Here is a 23,411-nt window from a genome sequence, read left to right on the forward strand (position 1 = left end):
GCTTTCTTAATTGGCTGACCTAGCTGATTGCACTCCACAACAATCCTCTCGCCCTCACGCATCTGTCACACATCTCGTACTACTGTGGATCCGCGTCTGGGGCGTACTCTCCCGGATCTGTCTGCAAAAAATACATAAAAGTAACTATATCATAAATATACATAAAATGAAATAAAAAAAAATTACATGAAAGACAATATATACCCTGCACGTGTATCTCATCATCTAGCTGATGAACAGGAGGATCGTGCTGTGCTGATGATGAAGGACAGGGCTCAGAATGCTGTGCAGCTGAACTGGCCTCAGGCTGCTGTGCTGAAGAAGACGTACCGGCCTCTGTCTGTGAAAACTGAAACTGCACACCAGCATATCGTCCCCTGCGACGCATGATGTCACCTAGCATTTATATAAATAAAAGGTAGAATCAGTTAATATATGGAGTAAAATAACACAATAATTAATGCAAAATATATACACAATAAATAATTATTACCAGTAACAATCAAGCAGTATTATTTTCTTCGAATTCTGTTCTAACCAACGTCGTCGTAGCATTTAAATCATCAGCTGGCACAAAATTGTAGGGCATACATTGTGTATAAGTGTCATCGTCATCATCCTCCACTTGGTTTCCCATATCATATAAGTCTCTAGGTTTTGTTTTGATGACAGTAAACCAATCTTTATCTTTTGCGTCTTGTACATAAAATACTTGACGAGCTTGAGATGAAAAAATGAATGGGTCATCCTTCAATAACACACCAGTGTGTATCAACCTTGAAAAATTTACAAGTGTAAATCTATTTGCATCTTATTTCAAACCCCTTGGTGAGTTTATGTCTATCTAATCACATCTAAACAGTACTACTTTAAATTTTCCATAATAATCCAACTCATAGATATCTTTAAGTGCACCATAATAGGATTTTCCATCCGCTTCCACCATAACACCGCTATTCTGTATTTTTCTAAATTTTTTCCTTTTCTAGTATGAAATTTAAAGCCATTAATTATGAAACCGTTATATCTATTCACAATCTTGTTAGGTCCTCGAGCAAGAGCTATTAGTTCATCTGAATTATTTGTCTCCATCATCTTTGATACCTAACAAAAAATGATATGACGAAGTGCAGTTGAGTTATCTGATATTAAATATGTATCAAAAATTAATATATCCCATAATTAAATATAAATCACACCTGATTCGAAAGCCACATAGAGAATAACTCGACCAACCATCGCTGTTCAATCCTTGCATTAGGACGAATGTTATGATTGGCTCGTCTCTGATAAATTAAAAATTCACTGCATAAAATATAAATATATCATTTAGAACATTATATCTAATATAAAATTTAAATTTTGATGTTATTTCTTAAATATACTAACCTGCGATGGTCAGATATTATGTCACTATGAAATAACACATAACGATGTGCTTGTGCTAAGGATTTTTGATCAAGTATAATACTTTCAGCTCTTCCCAAGAATTTTCCAGCAGTTAAGAACTTATACAGTTCTGCATTCTCCACAAAGTCATTATGCTGTCGAGGTCGACTAAAAATAGTCTCTACACCTTGAAGATATCTTGAACAAAACGTCAAACATTCATCCGTAATATATGCTTCAGCAATCGAGCCTTCGGGATAGGCTCTATTTCGCACATAATCTTTAAGACGCACAAGATACCTTCAAGAATTAAATATTTATTAAAATATCAGTATGCTGTTGTTTCTAATAAAATTATCAAAAGATTTAAGGTTTGTAATAATACCTCTCAATAGGATACATCCATCTATAATGTACCGGTCCACCAACTTTAACTTCTGAAGCTAGGTGAATGAGCAGATGTACCATAATAGTGAAAAATTCAGGAGGAAAAATCTTTTCCATCTGGCATAGTGTAATTGCAATATCGGATTCTAACTGATCAAGTTCCCGAGGATCAATAACTTTGGAACATAATGCCTTAAAGAATGACGATAATCGAAGTACAATTGTAACAACTTATTTCGGCAATGACGATCTTAAAGCTATTGGAAAAATATCTTGCATCAATATGTGACCATCATGACTTTTAAGATTTGAAAGTTTTCGATCCTTTAGATGCACACATCGTGAAATATTTGATGCATATCCATCGGGTACTTTGATACTTTTCAAAACTCCCAAAAAATTATCCTTTTCTCGAGCAGACATTGTGTAACATGCAGGAGGCACATAAATTCTATCATTAGCAAGCATTTTAGGATGAAGTTCCTGTCGGATACCCATTTCTTTTAAATCAAGATGTGCCTTCATGTTATCTTTGCTCTTTCCATCAAGGTTTAAAAATGTTCCAAATAAATTATCACAAACATTCTTCTCTATATGCATGACATCAAGATTGTGCCGAATAAGATTATGTTTCCAATAAGGTAAGTCAAAAAAGATACTTCGTTTTTTCCATAAATATTTACTTGGCTGTTGTGTAGATGCTATCTGTGTGTCTTCCTCATTTTCATCCTCGAAATAATTGTCTGGATCTTGAAACACCTCTGCATCTATAGTACTGATACTGACTTCCTTTGGTAACCCTTCGTGCACTGAGCTTTCAACATCATCCCTTCCTCTTTTTTTAGAGGACTTTGAGTGCTTACCATAGCTGTAATTCATGCCATCCATTTGTCTATGAACATCAGTTCCAGAAGGTGGAATAGGGGCACATCCCAATTCTATAGTACCATCAAACAAATCTTTCTGAAATCAAAACGGATGATTTGCTTCCAACCATCGACGATGTCCCATGTAACAAAATTTACCTCCATATTTTAACCAAATTGAATGTGTTGAATCTCCACAACAAGGACATGCGACCCGTCCCTTTGTACTCCAGCCAGATAAATTGGCATATGCTGGAAAATCATTAATAGTCCATAACAAAGCTGCCCGTAGTTTAAATGTTTGGCCGTTGGAAGCATCAAATGCATCAACACCCTCCCACAACTGTTTCAATTCCTCTATCAAAGGCTGTAGAAAAATATCAATATCATTGCCTGGACCCTTATCTCCTGGAATAACCATTGACAAGATAAGTGATGATTGTTTCATGCACATCCACGGTGGCAAATTGTAAGGTATCAAAACGACTGGCCAAGTGCTGTAGGTAGAACTCAGGGTCCGAAATGGATTGAAGCCATCAGAAGCTAAGCCAAACCTAACACTGCGAACATCAGAGGCAAAATCAGGATGCCTATCATCAAATGCTTTCCATTGAAGACTATCTGCTGGATGTCTCAACATTCCATCCTTTGTACGTCCTTCATGATGCCATCTCATTGATGAAGCTGTTTTTGATGATGCATAAATCCTTTTCAATCTAGGTATAAGAGGAAAGTAACGCAATACCTTGGCCGGTTTCTTTTTACTCCGCGTTGCATCCAATTCATTCAGTACATCATCTCGATCTTCTTTTTGTGTTATCCATCTTGAAGATCCACATACATTGCATGACTCTTGATTAGCGTTTTCACCCCGATATAATATACAATCTTTCGGACAACTATGAATCTTTTCGTATCTAAGATCCAATTCCTTTACTACTTTCTTGGCTTCATAATACGATGGTGGTAAACGAGTGCTTTCTGGAAATGCATCCTTTAATAACTTGAGCAGCATGGTAAAACTCTTTCCAGACCATCCATTCAAATATTTTATATGAAATAAATGTACAAAAAAAGAAATCTTAGAAAATTTTGTACAACCCGGATATAATTCTTCGTCTGCATCTTTCATTAAGGTGTGATAACGAGCTGTCTCATCATTAGATGTATGTATGGGCTCCTCAACATGCATACGTTCCGTATGCGTATATCCATCAAACATCCCAACTGTTTCTTGTATACTACTGGATTCTCCTAAATTTTGAACATCAAATCCAAAAGCATCTGTGATCAAATCCCTTATATCATCATCTCTTGCAGAATTGTCTTCTAGGCTAGTGGATCCAAAATGAGTCAGGGGTTGGTTACATGATGATGGCAACATAGATTCTCCATGAAAAATCCAGTCGGTATAACCTCTTAAAAAACCATTCCATACCAAATATTCTTCAACATTTTGTGGATCTAAAGAAGAACTATTTACACATTTCGACATGGACATAAAATCTTTCCATTCAAACTACTTTTCTCCATACCAAATTTAATGAAGTCATGAACTCCATCTAAATATTCTTTACTATTCCTTGGTTTATTTATCCAACTTTTATCCATTGTAGGATAAAAATGATCGAACTTGCAATTTATCTAAAAATAAAAAAAATTATACAATCTATATTAATGCAATGAGTAAAAAATATCAGTCATTTCATAAAATTCAAAAAAATAACAGCTAGATAAAGTTTACATAGTAAATGCTTGCTATCATCAACTAATAGGTAAAGAAAGTCCTATCCCATTCAGAAAATGTATTAATTCTATAGGTCAATTACAAAATCAAATGATATGCAACAAGAGCCGAAAAAAATTTCGGCAGCATTTCCCCTTAGTTCTTCCGTATAGGAAGAACAAAAGAAAAATACCATCCGAAATGTATTCCGAACCCTCAGCATACCATTTGATTATGGTAATGACCTATAGAATTACTCACATTTTCCAAACTGTCCATACTGGACAATCAATTGATCAATGTACATAATTCTTTTACCCGTACAAAAATAAATAAATGTACGGATACAATAGAATATGTACATTAATCAAAAGACGGGTCTATGTTTCTATGCAATGCAATTTTTTTTAAAATTAATTCATAATTAACATTGCCTGACATCTTTCATCACATCCCTCTAATGAGCTGGCAACTTTATCACCTGTTATCTAACTTTGTATTTAATGTTGCTTGAAAGTTATGCTAAGGAAGCAAGAACTATGAATCTTGTCATGTATTCTAGAGCTAGTCTACTTCAAGTCTTGTCATGAGGCAGATCATAGCCATATCCACAGAGACTAAGAGAGAAAAAAGAAGTATAATACCTGATATTAACTTGGGGAGTAATGGACAAAGAAACTTGGCCCAGCTTAATCCAGATGCTTAGTCTTCATCAGCCACAAAGATAAGGATAATGTAGGCCACACGATATCAGAGTCCAGCCACATAACAAGCGCCACATGTCAGATAAGCAATCAATCAGGATTCATAAAACTATGAAATTATCCATTCCTCAACCATGTATCACAACCTTAATTAATTGTACTATATATTTTCGGGTGAAACTCATAGAGAGATACTAAGAGGGTGTGGTTGTAAATTGATCTAGCTCTATATCATTTATTTTATATAGTTGAAGATATTATCAATAATTATGTTGTTGATTATAATTATTTATGGTTATACATTTTTTTGAAGAATATGTTACAATAAATTTTGAAGAATATGTTACACATTGGAATGTTTATTTCATTAGTTGTCATTTAACTATATATATATATATATATATGACTGAAACATAGATGTGTCCAGAACTTTAATGAATAAGCTCAGTATATAGTTACAGAATAATTCCATTGTTGGCAGACAAGATATCTACATGTATCATGCATGTAGTTTATTTAAAATAAGACTGAGACCCCATGAACCAAGGATTGGAAAAAATGTAACGTTTTTTTTTTTTTCAAGTTTTTGAAAAATGTTTATTGTCTTTCATCTTTTCAGTTAAAACTTAATGCAAGGAGTGTAACTTTAATTTAGAGAAGATGGCATTTATAATCATAGGCAATTGGCTAAAGAAATCAATTTGTGGTTCATCGGCGAAAGGTAAAAAGTAATTGTGGCCCAAATTTCCCTAGAACTAGAAGCATGCATTTGTTTTGGGTCTATGTATCTTGTAACGACTTATAAATCATAGTAAAATATTTGCATGAACAGAATAAGTACTGCATGCATTAAGGATGTTTTTTTCTTTAAGATTAGGATGTTTACAGTATTTTTTTTTTTCCTGAGAAGATAAAACATCTACATTCTAACCTTTTTTGCTGCCAACCATAGCCAAATGGGTTACAACACCCATTCAAATGACACCTAGGACATTCCGTAAGCATGCCCTGTGCTAGCAAAAGTTCAATATCACTAGACAACATACGTTTTATGTAAGGAAATATTACATGTTTATTCTCAGATAGCGAATAAGTACAATTAATTGGACCTTTTCCATACCGAATGTCTTTTCATTAAAATAATTTCTTCGGCAAGATCTCTCATAATCCTTGTTTCGCTAGGCTAACCATGTGTTATACCCATTTCTCTTCACCATAATAGATACAAGACAATAAATTGAGAATTTCTTTAATGAAGCATGAAATTAAAAACGGAAATGAACAGGAAACATGGCCTCCACCACTGAGCAATGCCCCTCATCCTCTCTTTTCCCCTCTTTTCTCCCTTCAAGTTCACCGTTCCCCCTTGGCTCCTCTTCTTTCCAAGGCCTCAAACCACCAGCGCCGATTGAGAAAATTCACTGGGAATCAATCCGAAGAGAGTCTTATTCCACTTCCCCTGTTTTCCAATTTCTTTTTCCCCTTCTTCCAGCCACAGGTGTCACCACCCCCTAACGCAGAACCTTGGACCGAACTCCTTAGGCCTCTCCATGATCCTGCTGATGAAGCCATGGCCGCTGGCCAAATCAAAGCAAAAGCCCCTATTCCCTTATTTTTTTTGTACTTTTTCCTCTATTTTCTCGGCATTTTTCCTTTATTTTCTCACTAGTTGGTCACCACCGCCGGCTGTTCACAACCTTCGATCCTCGACCATGCCCATAAATGCTTGAACACAACAGATGATATGAACCAAAACAAGACAATCGCTGGCAACAAACATCATAAGACCACTGCCACAACCCATCGCACAGGAAAAAATTGAACTTACGTCGAAAAAAATAATTATCAATAACATATCTTACTTTTGTGCCTGCGAAGATGGCCGCCGGGAGGGGGGAGGAGAGGAGGGCCGGTGGGGAGGGGAAGATGGCTTGGACCGTGCGGGTGGGCGTCGACGGACGCGGCAGCAGAGGGGAACGGCGGACGGTGGTGAGGTGTGGACGGCGTGTGCGCGTGGACGGTGGGTGCGGTGCCGGCGGCGGAGATGGGCCGGGGTCGGCGGAGAGGAATGGGTGGAAACTGAAGGGGCGGCGGTAGATAAATTAGGGCACGCGCGGAGGTATAAAGGAACCTAACCACGCTTTTTAGCGTCGTTAAATAATGACGTAAAAAAGCGTCGGTATTGTTTTTATTTCACGACGCTTTTGCTAAAAGCGTCGGCGTTGACAGTTTCAAATTTTACGATGCTTTTAAGCGTCGTTAAAAAACGACGCTTTTTAAAAACGTCGGCAGGTCTGCGCAACCTGCCGACGCTTTCCAAAAGCGTCGGCAAAAAAAGATCGGTAATTCACTGTTTTCTTGTAGTGATGGATTTTGAGGAACACGTCTAAAAGAAAATGCTGTCCAACAAAATAAGTGGACGAGATGGAATTATTCTGTCGAGATGGATCATTTGCCAGTAAAGCCCGATACTTGTCGGGGATTTCTTTTCTGGCCTGCAACGAAGGTTTTAGATGGGGCCGGTTTGTGTGCAAGTTTGATTGGGTGAATGATTCAAGAATCAATTTTCTTTACAAAAGGTAACAAAGTAGATTTTGCATCTTGACTCCACCAACTATGCTTTCTTCCTTTTTTTTTTCCCAGCATGGATGCAAAATACACAAAAAAAGAAGCAAAAAAAAAGAGTAAGAGTAAAGGGGACAGCCCTTCAACATCCATACCCTCCCGGCTCATCTATTTGCATTTTCAGTTCTTTCATCCTGCCTTCTCTGGTTGAAGTCTGCATCCACACTGTGAGCTGCTGTCATAATATCTTGAAATCACAACCATCTTAGATGGCCAAAAAAAAAATCTGAGTGCTCCTCTTGAACAATCTAACCTTAAAATTCTTATTTTGGATAACGTACATAATTTTCCTGAATCAATCACAAGCGTTAGACATGTTATTAGTGCTTGAGATAGCAGTTGTCCATTTAAATTTGTCTCGAAATAATCAGATGCACTGCAAATGCCAAGTAGCATTTCATCAGATGACATAACTTGTACATTTCATGTGGAGATTATGAATTACCGGCATCAGCCACGAGTAATGCATATATTCTTTACTAAAAAATGATTAATATTAATATAAAGATTTTGATTCATTAATTTTATTATTGATATCCATAAATGCTCTAATTAATTGATCTACTTCCTTTGTTAAACACATGACGGGTGGATCCTACATACCACAGACACATTGTCCAAAAAATTTAAGCTATTAAGAGGGAGGATCAGCTTAGGCTAATAAATTCATGTAGCATCTTTTTTTTATTGATCAATACTGGACTATGATAATCTTTCTCATTTGTGACGCATTTGTCACGATTGGCTCTCACTCAAGGGAGGGATGCTTGTCTATGATTTGGATCCCCCTCGACTCTAGTATTCTAACCGGGTGAGAAATTTATATGACTAATAAAGCTTGTGGCACCCGATGAATCTAATTTTCATATTATTTGTCACGGACTCATGGTCCAAACGTTTAAACTGTTAGAAGGAGGATCGGCCAAATCTATTAAACCCACGTGGCACTCTTTTTGTTGGTCAGTATGGAACGATGATATGGCCAAGCTTGATGGTGCCGGCTTGTAACCCAAGCAGGGCAGGAAGGTGATGGCAACTGTGCATCCGACCCGATGAGCATCTCTTTCATAAAAGATTCCATCAGAAAAAGAAAAGAAAAACGAAAAAAAAGGAAAAAGAAGGGGAGAGAAGGCGCAAAAAAGCAAAAAAGAAAAAGACATTGGACGCTAAGCCATCCCATGAGCCATGAATAAAAACATGGGATGGGCCCATACAACATCTCAAAATGATGAACCAAAGCCGAAGTTTCGGTGCGGTGTCGAAGTACCGGAGTTCTCGTTACAACATTAGCAATATTGTTCCTTGTCTTGAGCAAGTTTCATGCCCAATAGTTCACGGCTTGTCGCAGTCGATCCTTATGTTTCACCGCAAGCTTATTGAAGACCGATGAAAATTTTTACTTGGATGCACTAAGAGCACCGCATGCACTGCATATCCGTATCTGTTGGGATAAATCAATCGATCTTCGATTTCGACTCTACATCAACTGCATGTACACATTATGCCGACTCACAATCGACTAACCGACCGACAGTCGGTTATTATCAACCAACAACAGAACTCAGTTAATCTCTGACCCAAGACCATCGGCATATCAGAATTAGAGTTACCGATCGATACTCATTCGGATCTTCAAAACTACCGATTTTTCATTATTACCGACATATAGTCGGTCTATCTTCACAACACACCTAACCGTTATAAACGGTTATCGACTACGTGTCACGGTCATTAATGGGCATAAACAACCCATTAACTCCATAATTATGGCCCAATAATTTAGCGTCATAAAAAACGGGACCACATGCTCGACAGTTACATCAGAATCATTTATAAAAGGAAGATAAATGAATAGCATGAGTAAGGCAATTCTGGGCTAAGACTCTATCACTCTAAACTTTTTTTATCTGCTGTTCACCAACTCTCTTCTAACTTAAGCATCGGAGGGTCTCCATCGAACACAAGTCCAGTAGGTGAGGACTTTATCTTGCAGGTGCTCTTCATCGATGACAAACGATAGGGGATTGATCGCAATAATGTCTAAAGTTCACAAGATCACCACAATGATAAATTGGCTGGTTGGACTAAAGTTGACTATCAGATATCCGTGTTAAAAATATGATGCCCCTGCTTCATGCATGCACATATCATAGATAACTGAAATTTAGAAAAAAAAAAAATCTTTCTATATCAGATTATTCTACATTGTTTATTTAGAATCATGCAATACCCAATTCTATCCTTCTATTTCAATACCAAGGGATTAGACAAAGAGAATGATGTCAAAAGCTATTATCCAAAAATATCATAAATTATCATTTTTATTAGGCAACATTTTAAATTTTGAATATAGGAGAGATGCTAGGATCTATTTCTATCTTTGTATGATCATGATCATTTGCTTTTTCTTTCTATCTTTATATGATTACGATTTTAAATCTCTTATGTATTTTTTATTATAAATATATATGATCTGCTCATCATATTGTGTGAGAAAAAGTTTCCATAATATTTCTTTTCAAAATCATTCTCTTATATTCAAATTTTTACGTGGTATCAGAGCAAATCGATCCATCCTCTTTCGATTAGTTCTCTCACGATAAGATATTGCCGGATTTTCTTTCTACTACCACCACATATGGCAAGATTCTTTTATCAGTGTTATTACCTTCTCGGCAAGTGATTGCCGGACTATTGCTTATCTCATCATTGGTCATATCCAGAGAGACTGAGATCGATCCCATCTAGATTCCATAGGTCGTAAAGCTCAATGCGGCTTATGACCCATCTTCCCCGTATTACAACTCATCTTCTAATAACACAGGCCATGCCATTGTTTTTTCCCTTCTCATCGAAGTCCACTATCCCAACTGGCGTAAGGTAATGCACACAGCCCTACGTGCTAAGTGGAAGCTTGTTTTCGTAGATGGCTCACTCCAACTACCAGCAGATAGATTATCCGACCAATTTCTATAAGATACTTGCAACTCAATGGTCATGCCCTGGATCCTCAGTTCCATTTCCACAGAGATCTATAACAGCATCTCCTTCATAGATAACACTCGGGCCACCTAGCTCGATCTTGAAGAAAGGTACTTCCAAAGCAACACCCCCTGCATTCATGAATTGAAGACTCGAATTTGGAGATTTCGGCAAAACGATGATATGTCAATCGCTTTCTACTATGCATGACTTTACACTTTATGGGAAGAACTTACCATCTACTCGAGAGTACCCACGTGCTCATGTGAAGTAGCAGAAACACTTTAGACCGAGAGAGAAGAGTACCGTCTGCATTAGTTTTTATATTGGCTTAGAAACTCATACGACTCCCTTCGTGACCAGCTACTCAACATGAAGCCCCTCTCGACCATGAATAAGGCATATCCACTTCTTATTCATGGTGAGAAGCAACGAGCCATTGCGGGAGTTCGTGTTCTACAATCAGAGGTGGCTGCATTGGTTGCTCTCTCTACTGATGGACAGGCTCGTGACAAGAATAAGAAGTGTGTATGTTGTGATTATTATAAGAAAATAAGTCACATGCATGACCATTATTTTTAGTTGCATGGATATCCATCCAGTTGGCAACCCAAGGGCTACACGAGAGCCAAGGCGACTAGAGAGGAGGAGCAAAGGCGAATTTCGTCGCTCAATAGTCCGTAACAATAGCTGCTCAGTCAGCTATCTACTGTAGAACAGTCAGCTAAAACTGGGCTCTCCACTGTCGGGCCTCAATTACGTGCAATATTAGCATCTTCTTTTCCTTTCTTGGCCAAGATAAAACTAATAGCTCTATAAATTTGCCAGTAAGGCTTCCATTAACCCCTCTTTTAATCATACTTGGATTCTCGATAGTGGTACCTCAAATCACTTAACTTTTCGGAGATCCGCTTTACATAATATTCGACCTCTTTATGAGCCTTTGCCTATCACTTTGCCTAATGGAACAAACTTACCCATTAAATTTTTTAGAGATATTTGTTTGATCAATAACATCACCTTATAACAAATGCTATATGCACTCAGTTTCACTTACAATCTTATTTCCGTTAGCAAGTTAGTACACGACCATAATTGTGTTGACTCATTTTTCTCTTCATTTTGTGTCTTACAGGACCTTGCTACGAGGAAGCTGATTGATCTCCATGAATTCTGGAATAGTCTATGCTACTTCAAGGGATCGATAATAAAGTTTGTCTCTGTCAATAAAGTTGTTGCCTCTCTTGATGTTTGGCACGCACGGTTAGGATATTATTCCTATAAGAATTTAAAATTAATACTTTTTTTTGTCAATAAATATTTTGATTCTTTAAATAATTATTGTGTATTTATCATCGTGCCAAGCAAATGTGCAAATCCTTTTCTCTCAGTAGTAATAAATCTTCAATTCTTTTATTTTTAATTTATGTTGATATTTGGAGACCGTACCATACTCCATCACACACAGGAGCATACTTCTTTCTTATTATAGTTGATGATTGCACATGTGCCATATGGATTTATTTATTGTAAAAAAAATCTGATGCTTATCAATACTTTGTTAATTCTTATGTTTTAAATTTTAATCAATTTGATGGTGTTATTAAGTAAGTCCATAGTAATAATGCTAAAAAATTCATAACTGGTTCGTTAAATCATTTTTCTTAGAACACAGGATCATTTCTCAAACCTCTTACATAGAAATCCTGCAACAAAATGAAGTCATTTAGTGTAAATATTGACGCCTCCTAATGTTGCATGTGCTCTTTGATTTCAAACAAAATTACCTATGACTTTATGGGGTGAATGTGTTTTAACTGCCACTTATTTAATCAATTTAACTCGATCTTCTAAGCTTAATAAGAAAAGTCCCTATGAACTTCTTTTTCATTAAACACCATCCTACGGTCATTTACGAATATTCGGTAGTCTTTGCTACGTGCATAAAAGTAGTCATGATAAGTTTGACCGGTGCTCCCATGCATATGTTTTTGTTGGATGCCTTCTTGGTCAAAAAGGATATCATATTTTTGATCTTCAAATCCGAAATTTTTTTTCTTCCTATGATGTTATTTTTCATGAAAATACTTTTTTCTTTTCATAAATACTAGCCTGATCAGCTTTTCCAATTGAATTGTGATGATCTTCTTTGGAGCCAAAACATGGTTCTAAATGAATGGGGCCTCACTAAGTCCAACCCAATCTTGGTTTCAATAAACCCGTCCCACTTACCTGAGCTAGCCCTCTTTCGGCCCAATCCAGTCCGGTACAAGCTGGTCCATCTAGCTTATTAGAGTTGACTTTTTTTTCAGCCCAACTCAACATTGGCTCAACCTACCATAGCTCCATCATATCTTACCCAACCTGCTCCAACGATGGACTGAACGAATCTGAACTTGACCCAGTCTGAGATCGAGCCTACTGTTCTCTCGCTCACCTAGCCTGCCCCTCCATGCTCCTAATTGTCGACCATGTTGCAAATGTAGACAACCTTTATGACTAACAGATTATATTATCGATGCTTCTGTCATGGCTAAATCACCAAAATCCTCGACCAACTCGATAACTTCGGATAAAGCCTATCTTATTTCTCACTATACATCAAATTCCATATTTAATTATGCATACCGAGTCTTTCTTTTAGCTATAACCACTCACAATGAACCCAATACCTATTTTCAAGCTGTGCGAAATCCGAATTAGAGAACCACTATGGAGGCTGAACTTGCAGCTCTTGAGCATAACAGAACTTGATCTCTGGTACATCTCCCATCTGATAAGAAACCCATTGGCTCTCATTGAGTTTATAAAATCAAATATAAAGCTGATGATTCAATCGAGCAATATAAAGCTCATCCTGTGGCTAAAGGTTGTACGTAGATAGAGGGACTTGATTATAATAAAATTTTTACTTCAGTTGCCAAATTAACAACAGTTCAGTATCTCTTAGCAGTTGTCTTGGCCAAGAATTGACAATTATGCTAGTTAGATATTAACAATACCTTTCTTAATGGTGATTTATATGAGGAGGTCTACGTGACTCCCCTTGGATTTTTATCTCTAGGCAATGTCCGAGTATGTCGACTTCATAAATCTCTTTATAGCCTTAAATAAACCTTTAGGCAATGGTTTGAAAAATTCTCAAATGCCCTACTTCGGTATGGGTGCATCCGATCTGAGGCCGACCACTCTCTATTTACAAAGCAAGATAGAAATTTTTTTTCTAGCCATTGTTATTTATGTCAACGATGTAATTATTGCTAGTGATGACTCTCTTCGCTACCAAGCCTTGAAGTATTTCCTACAAATTAAGCCATTTTCACGTGAAAGACTTAGGTGCTTTGAAATATTTTTTGGGGTTGGAGGTTGCTCGATCTTCTTCTGAGATATTTGTTGTCCAACAGAAATACACACTTGATATTCTTTAGGAGAGTGGTATGTTGGAAACTAAACCAACTGATTTTTCAATGTAACAACAATTACAGCTCTCGGTAGATGATAGCTACCTCTTGATGATCCAAGTCAATATCGGCAATTATTGGAGCGTCTCATTTATTCGACGATTAGTATGCCGGATATTGTCTACTTTGTCCATATCTTGACACAATTCATGCAATCTCCCTGCCTACCTCATTTTGACGCTGTTCACCACATTCTTCGCTATTTGAAGGGTTCTCTTAGACAAGGCTTATGATTTTCAAAAAAGAATTCTTTACAGCTATATACATTTTGTAACATAGATTGGGCAGGATGTCTTATGACCAGGCGTTCTAATATGGATTTTTTTTTCTCTTTAATAGATGCACCTATCTCCTGGTGTGTTAAAAAGTAGACCACTATTTTTCATTCTTCTGCAAAGGCTATAGAAGTCGAGTATCGTTCCATGACTCACACTATTAGTGAGCTATTTTGACTTCGTACTCTTCTCTCGAATCTTAGCATCTCTCAAAATAATCTTATGCTACTATATTGTGACAATCAAGACACTTTACATATTGCTGCCAATCCTATATTTCACGAATGCTTGAAACATATCAAAATTAATTGTCATTCTGTCCACAATCATCTCCAAGCCAATGATATTGCCATCCGATATGTCTCATCCAAATGGTACTTTCATGACATCTTGCGTAAGTTGGACGTTCGTAATTAATCTTCATGCTCCAACTTGAGAGGGAATATTAGGCAACATTTTGAATTTTGAATTTTGCATATAGGAGAGATCCTACGATCCATTTCTATCTTTGTATGATCATGATCATTTATTATTTCTTTCTATCTTTGTATGATTACGATTATAAATCTCTTATACATTTTTAATTATAAATATGGATGATCTCCCTATCCTATCGTGTGAGAAAAGTTTTCATAATATTTCTCTTGAAAATCTTTCTTTTATATTCCAATTTTTACAGTTTTGCTCATGGTGTTTATTACAAATTTTCTGTAATGATATTTAATAGATATCATTACAATGGCTGTCATGTTATCATTTACTTAGGGTGGAGGTGGAGAGATCATTGCATTTAGTTTTATCACGACGATCCTACATGGTAGCAATTCTAAATCACCTCTACTCCTTGAATTACTATCCAATTTAGTGATGAAATCTCCATTATTGAAGTTGAGAATCCAAGATCATCCTAAGATAGTGATGTTGAGCTAAAATTTGAGAACAAAAATATCTCTTAGTTTAATGAAAAAAATGGGCACATAAATATATTATTTATATCATATCAATATTACATATATAAAACTGTATTATATCGATATTATATATTGTGTTTATGCTATATATTATGTTATAATATTTTATTATTCATATTATTATCCAACGCTTAATATCTACATAATGAAATTATTTAATACATTAACTATATTTGCTTTATTATCTTAATTAAAAAAAATATCAGCATTAAAAATAATATCTCATAAGTATAAATAAAAATGTTAGTTTTATAATAATAATTAATAAATCTTTATAGGATTAATAATTTATAGACTAATAAATATATTTTTATTGAATATATTAGTATTTAATATATCAATAAAAATATTAATATTCTATTATAATATATTTAGATGATTAATAAATATATTTTTGGAATACATCAAGGATAGTTTTGGTAGCATATGATCAATGATTTGGAATTCCCGTAGAATACCAAACATGTTACTTATAGAAATCAGAGAATCTTTAATTATTGGACTATGACCTACTAAACATAATGATCTTAAATCATTGGAGATTAGATCACCCAAGATTTAGATCGATGATTTTAGATCACCTTGGTGATCTCATTTGGACCACCAAATGGCACCATAGAGAGAAAAAAGGCCTACTCCTTATGGGATTCAGACTAGCCTGGTGCATTGGTTCTCTCGATTTATAAAGATAGGTTAAGCTAGGTCTCGTTTAGATGGTTATATTTGCTTAAAGATACAATTTATATAAAATTTTGGGTCTAGTCATCTAAATAAGGTCTGAAAATTCTTTTCTTCTAATAAGATTTGAGTTAGATGGAATTTGATAGATATAAAATTATATTTAAAGAGATAGTCCAATCTATAAATGCTATAGGATTTTCAGCAAAATCCTACAAAATAGCCGCCCTAAGAGAGAAGATCCTTACGTTCACATGGCTCAAAGATTTAACGCACGTATAAGGTGACGGAGGGGATCAGAAATCGTTACAACGACCACCATTATGTTATAACGGCAGTTACTTTATAAGTCGACCATTGCTGTTCCGCTCGTCCCGTCGGAATGACGGCTTTTCAGCGACTGACCGACTTACTTGGCTCTATAAATAACGGCAAGCAGACTCGGAGTTGAGGGCATTCTCGAGGCTTTCGAAATCTGAGGGGAAATATTTGGCGGGAACTGGCCGCCCCGTTCTCTCGGCGCTCATTCCCAGGCGAAAAGCTCCCCCCTCGCCTCGATCGTCGACGGCTCCTCTGCTCTTCCATCTCTCGATCGAGCGCAAGAAACCCTCGCGATGGAGTTAGTTCTCAAGGCAAGTCGAAATCAAGACAGAAACCCTATTTCTAAAGGACGCTCGATCCCACTACCCTCCCTCTCTCGTTTCGATTCAGTAGGATTGTACCTTATTTCCCGTAATTTCTTTCTTTTATTTCATTTCCTTTCACGGATTCTTGATCCCACGAAAGATATTAAAACCTTTCTCGAGGTTTAATTTGAAGATTCAATCGGGTTTTACTTTATTTTCGCACTTTTTCTTTCCTTTCGTTTTTTATCCGATTCCTGGATGCAAGAAAGGGACTAAACCCCTTTTTTTTCCCGTCATTCTTGGTGTTTGATCGCAGAAATACTTTGGATATTCCCAGTTTCGACCTTATCAGAAGGAGATTATCCAGAAGATCCTAGATGGACGAGATTGCTTGGTTGTTATGGCTACTGGAAGCGGGAAATCTCTCTGGTAACTCAAGCCCCATTTCCAATCTTTATTGTTTTCTTTTTTTAAGCCTAAATTTAATCCACGAGGAAAATATAGATTTTGCTTTGTTTCTCTTAGCCATGACATGTGATTGCCCTGTAGAATTAGACGACATCGATCACCTTATTCTCAGTTTTCTGGCAGCTAGTTCTATAGACGAGTTTGTTGTCTTTTTGTAAATCAAGATTCATTCTTGATTAGAGCATATGAGTCAAATCGTTCTGTTGTGATGGATACTTTATGTTACTCCCTAGGCCAACATTCTTTTGAGAAAAATTCCGTAGATCATATTGTTTTTGTAGATGTTCGGTTGTACCCTAGGTGATATTTCAGCTTTTTCAATTTAGGAATCTGGTGGTTATTTTGCATTGACAGATTGTCATGGTTTGCTTCTTGTCATGTGGTCATTGTCCAGCAAGTTGGTTATGTGTCTGGCCTCTTGGTTGCGATTAAAAGGTCATTTGAGATATTATTACATACATTGTGTAGAGATGCAAATGCACATGAACACATCCGGGTAGTTCTCACGTCAAGCTTATATTATACGAAAGAAGTACAATGTCTTTTGGTCTTATGCTCAAAAAAGTTCTACTTTTGACGTGAGCCAGAATCAGATCCAAGATTATGTAGTGTGCCACTATTTTGAGAGACCTTTTTGCTAATTATTTTCCTAGAACATTTCGTATGGCTGGGTCTTGGATCAGTTTCCTAGCTTTTAAGGTGGCCTACTGCTTATTCTGGTCTTATTTTGGTAGAGAGTCAACATTTTTTTAGGTTATGTAGCATTGGATGTTTATCTTGCTCTGTTGATCAATATATTGAAGGTCCTACCTCAGCCTCAGGCATCACACCTGATCTAAAATCTTTCTTCTTGCTCCAACACCCACTCTGTAGAATAAGCATTGTTATGTTAACATATACTAATAAACCTGTTTAGTCAATTGTAGTTCAACATTTCATAGGAAATGAATCATGCAGTTATACTTGTAATTCTGTTAAAATATAACAATCAGAATAGTGCTTTTTTATTATTTTATCATATTTAATATGTTATACAGATGCCTCTGGGGCAGAATATGCGAAGACCTTTGCTTTGCAACTCATGTACCTAGTAAGGTGGTTCACGATGTTAGGCTGTGCTGATGTCCACTTAAAAAGGGTTCAGATATTGTCCTTACATGAAGAAAGCAAATTAGGGAATTGGTGGAAGGAGGGGCATGACTTCCTGCTTTTTCATTTTTTTGAACTCAAGGAGGGCGAGTGAGAGAAAGAAAGAGAGGTAGGTTAAAAAAAAAAAGAAGGAAGAGGAGCAGAAGAAAAAGGAAGGAAGATGAGGATGAGACAAAAGAAGAAAGGGAAAAAAAGATGAAGGATGTAAAAAGCAAAGAGAAGAAACGGATAAGAAAGACAACAAATATGTGGGTGCCACAAAGACCGGTGAAAATACCTATTTGAGGACTTAATGTTCCCTCTAAGGTCTATGGAAGTATCATACAATATTTTCTTTTCTTTCTGAGAAAATCTTGGGAAATGATGTCAGAAAAAGGCTCTAAAAGGAGCCTTGTTTCTGCTTTCATGGTGAAGTTTATATGGGAACTTTGAATTTTATTTATTTATTTGTTTGTTTGTTTTCCATAAGCTGAAGCGCTTGTGATGCATCTAGAATCAGTATTTTGATCTATTTGTCTAATACCCTGTTTGACAAAGGATCAAGTGACTTTCCATCATAGAGGAAGACTGATCAAGGCCAAGATTGATTCCACCTCATGAAGGTACCATTTTGGCCAAGATGGAATATTAAGTTGATGTTTGTCACTGATTTTGGGATGAGATGATCACAGAGGGAGCAAATTGATGTGACTTTGCATGGAACTTAAGAATGTGTGGTTAACTTACTTTAGTTGGACACAATTTTAGGTATGGCAACTCTTTAGAGTCAAATTTCTTTTTTACCAGATGGTTATGCACATCTCTGGCCTTAAATTTACTGAGTTAACTAGAAAATTGCTCTTTGGTAGAACTGCAAAATACCAACTAAAAAATTCACTGAGTTATTTGTTCTATATCTGGGGCTTTAAGACGCTTCAACAGGTTAAGCCATTGTCTGCATTTTGTTAGTTTCACAACTTGAATTTTACAGAGCAAAAACACTATCTCTGCTTGAGTGTCTACTTTACTAATTATATTTTGGCAATCATTAATTCCATCATTGCATTATCTCTTTAGTACATGAGGGTGTTCTAGAAGATATTACTGAATTCATCAATCATTGGTCTCAGTTATCAGGTCCCTCCATTGGTTAGAGGAAAGACTGCTATTGTCATTAGCCCTCTTCTATCCTTGATGCAGGATCAGGTATGTGGTCCTGTCTGCATGCCATTTTCATACATAAAGTACTATTTTTTTTTTCTATTACCTACTTGACAGGTCATGAGTCTAAAACAACGGGGTATCAAGGCTGAATATCTTGGAAGTACTCAAATCAATCATGCTGTTCACCATGAAGCTGAAAGTGGTAGCTTCGATGTTCTGTACATGACCCCAGAGAAGGCCTGCTCGCTTCCTTCAAGGTGAAAACTAGCCATCATATATTGTTTAGATTTAGAAATCGGCATGCCTTCTTGATCTTCATGCAGATTATGATTTTTGCTATTTTGAAATTGGAGTTCTTATCAATGAACAAATATTAGCTAGTAGCCCCTAGTATTGGTGGTATAAAGAATGTGTTCGAGTATATGTGTAAGAGTGTTGCTGAAATCGATTTATGGGGTCTGTACGTGTTTGTGGTGTTGATGAGGTTTGTTGTAAGAGTATGACTAACAAGTTGGTCTGTTCCATCAAGCTATTTCAAGTGGGTGGGGACATAGGAATTTGAGCTACATTAAATATATTTCTCATTAATGGTAATCTGTATGCATGATTATCAGTAAGATTTTCCTTTAGATGATCTACTATGAGAATGTAATCTAGTTTAGTATATTAGGAGTCTAAACAATTTGGTGCATGTTTGGCAACATATTATGCTTGACAAGTTATCCAAAATCAAAGCTAGTACTTGAAGTACTTAAACATAGAAATGGCCTCAACCATCATCATCATCATTTTGGTATCATATTTGTAAGCTTGTGGAACTTAATTTGACTTCCAAACGATGTAGTGACATTATAGTAATTTTTTCTAACATTGATATCAGTGCCGTATTGACACCACTTATTTTAATTTTATCCAACAATACAGCACCATAATAATGCATAGCATTTATGTGATATTATTTTATTTTTGAGAGTAAGGGAAAGAGAAATTCATAGGGACAAAGCAAAAACAAGCTAGGATTTTCAATGTTTTTCCACAGAAGAAAATAACAAAAAGGAAAACATTGTATTAGGTCATGGAGGTCATGATGGTTGTACTTGGCTGATATTGTGGAAACTAAGGTAAGATAATAATCTAGAATGTAGAAGAATCTGATGCTGCTAGTGGTAAGTATGATGGTAACACCGTGGTAGACATAGCAGCACCAATTGCATTAGTGGTGACAGTCTCAGTGACGGTGAAAGTAGCAATTTTTTTGGTTATAGTGATGGTAAAATACTTGGTGGTGATAATACTAGTTTTAGTGACAGATGCAGTGGCAATATGATGCACTGGTGGATGGGATGGTGAAATTTGGAATGCTTTCCAGTAAAAGGGGGAGTTCTTGTGAAATTGGGGAAAAATAAGAAGAAGAGCAATAACTTTTACCCCTCTTCCGTCTCTTGAAATCATGGACCTTCTGAAAAGGTAATTTTGTTGGCATGTGGTATACATGCTTATTCCTGAGCTTTTTCTTTATCCATTTCCTCCCCAATTTATTTGTGCTTTTCCTTTTTCCTCAGTCCTCCCTGACTTTGCAACCAAACATAACCTAATAATAGATTGTTAAAACTTAGTGGTTGAAGGGGATTACATCATTGGTTTTGTGTAAACCTTAGCCATTTAGCTTAGTTTAAGACAGAGAAGTATAAAATGGTTTACAAATTCTTCTTCCCCCCATCACATGCACAAAGCCTGATATCTAGATGAAAACACATCCATTTACTAGAGGTCGGACCAAGATTCGCCATTTCGGTATCAAGCCCCATACCGGTGCCAACTTGTTACTATCGGTATGGGGCTGGTCCGATGTACCAAGTGTCGGTATGCCCCATATACTGTGTATTAGTACCGAACCGATATGGTACGGTATGTCTTGTACCATGCAGTTTGGTATGGTACAATAAACCTTGGGTCAGACTATTTAAGGAGATCTATTTTAGCTTGGTAACTCCAAGTTGACGTGGTAACTTAAATATAGTTATGACCTTTTGGAGATCAAACTTCAATCAGATATGGATATGCATTTGTAATAGTGAAACTCAAAATCTAACTTCATTCACGAGCCCGATCATAATCTTACCCCGACCTATTTGGAAACCAAGTCAGCCAATCTACTTCCAGTAGGTCAAATTGATTTAGAATCTCCGTGTGCAACTTCACTAGGAATATGTTTAATGTTGTGTTAGAATGTTGAAAGGCATTGTATCTACTTTCGGTTTCTTCTGTATGTTGTACTTTGCATTCGTCAACTCAATCATTAAGTAAGCATCAATCATGATTGCCAGTGTTTTTTTATGTGATAGATATTGCATTTTATCTGCTTGATCATCCATTTATAATTGTATAGATTTTACACCTTGAGTTCCATGTTTCCATTCAAAGAACGCCATGTTTTACAGATTTTAACTGTTAATAGATAACATATGTATACCCACATTCTTTCTATCTCTCAGCAAAGAAAATCTATCTAGTTTCTGACTTTGCATTTTTGAATGTCTGCATCATGAAAAAACAAAAGGAGTTTATATCACTTCACTTCAATTTATTTTTATTTGCATAAGTGAATTGAAATATTTATGTTAGTTGGTTTCCTATTTTACATTTTTTGTTTTGAAGAAGATTGAACAAGCATCTGCCTGCCTGCATGTGTGTGTGTGAGTGTGCATGAGCTTATGTGCGTGGATAGGTGTGGTTATGTTTGTTTATGTTGAATTGCTTTCGTTACATAATTAATGTTTTCATACTTTTCTAGGTTCTGGATTAAGTTGTTGAATGTGGGGATTTGTCTGTTGGCTGTTGATGAAGCACACTGCATATCAGAGTGGGGTCATGACTTCAGGTTGTTCTTTAAATTTGATTTTATGAATGTAATCTGCATCATATGAATTTCATTTTTCATCACACAAGCATTTGTCTGGTCATGTATTTAGCTGTGGATGAATGTTGCTTTCAAATTGAAGTGTTTGCTAATGATTGACAATTTTTTTTAAGCATTTGTTGTTCATGACTCTTGGTAGTGTTAAATTGCTCGGGGCTAAGAGAATTCTTAGTGATTTAGATGGCCCAACATAGGTTAGATCCTTCGCCTCCCAATTAGCTCATCTTTGAAAAGATTGATTATTATAAGTCATAGATTCCTGTACATGCATAGACATACTTAAATACATGCATGTACAGACATACATGCACGCATGCACACACTAGCATATAGGTACATGCAAATGAACATTTTGATAGAAAAGGATTAAGAGTCATTCGCTTTGTGTTTGGAAAGTGACATAGGTATGGGAAAGGTGGCTATATATATTCATCCATGATTTTTCTGATGCCTACACTAATATTCCATCAGAATTTTAAAATATATATTTCCTTACAAAAGACTGGTAATTTTTGTAGAAAATTAATAAAGTCTAGGTTTATTTTTTTGGGGTGTGTGTGTGTCTGTGTTTTATTTTTATTTTTTATTTTTTTGGTTGGGGGGGGGGGGTGTGGGGGAAGGGAGATGGAAATAGAATGCTTTTGAGAGTATGTCGCCCTGAATGCTTCCAATGCAAGTTTAAAAATAGATTTTCAAGATGAAAATTCTTACAATTGATCTGATCTACAATACCTAAATTGCTCAGAAGCCAAGTATCACATGTTTTGGAATTCTACCATATGCAATAATGGGGCACAACTAGAGGGTACCAATATTCGTTGGTGAGCTAAACTATTTTATAGGCCATATTATCTCAGAATCCAGAAAATTGATCTTGATTTTGACATCTTAAAACATGTAAATCCAAAGTGTAGTTGATTTGGATGCTTGTAAAATCGAAACAGTATATCAAATTAAAGAATGGTATCATGCTGTAGAATTTTGCGTTTATATCCACTTGATGTAAAGGTAAGTGGCTTCAATATGTGACTGGTTAGTAGG

At 36.2% G+C, this 23,411-nt stretch overlaps 1 protein-coding gene across 1 annotated transcript in view; it reads left to right on the top strand.

Annotated features, from left to right (window-relative positions):
• The first annotated feature begins 16,492 nt into the window (after positions 1–16,492).
• The window catches only part of LOC105045099 (uncharacterized), a 39,760-nt gene continuing 32,841 nt past the window's right edge, over positions 16,493–23,411 (top strand). Inside the window, exons 1-5 of the mRNA XM_019850899.3 lie at positions 16,493–16,696; positions 17,007–17,119; positions 19,417–19,492; positions 19,565–19,707; positions 22,245–22,331. Of these exons, the coding sequence (XP_019706458.1) occupies positions 16,679–16,696; positions 17,007–17,119; positions 19,417–19,492; positions 19,565–19,707; positions 22,245–22,331 (437 nt within the window). The 5' untranslated portion in view covers positions 16,493–16,678. The remainder of the gene's footprint in view (positions 16,697–17,006; positions 17,120–19,416; positions 19,493–19,564; positions 19,708–22,244; positions 22,332–23,411) is intronic.

The sequence above is a fragment of the Elaeis guineensis genome, chromosome 5 (assembly GCF_000442705.2).
Source record: "Elaeis guineensis isolate ETL-2024a chromosome 5, EG11, whole genome shotgun sequence".
NCBI classification, from domain to species: domain Eukaryota; kingdom Viridiplantae; phylum Streptophyta; class Magnoliopsida; order Arecales; family Arecaceae; genus Elaeis; species Elaeis guineensis.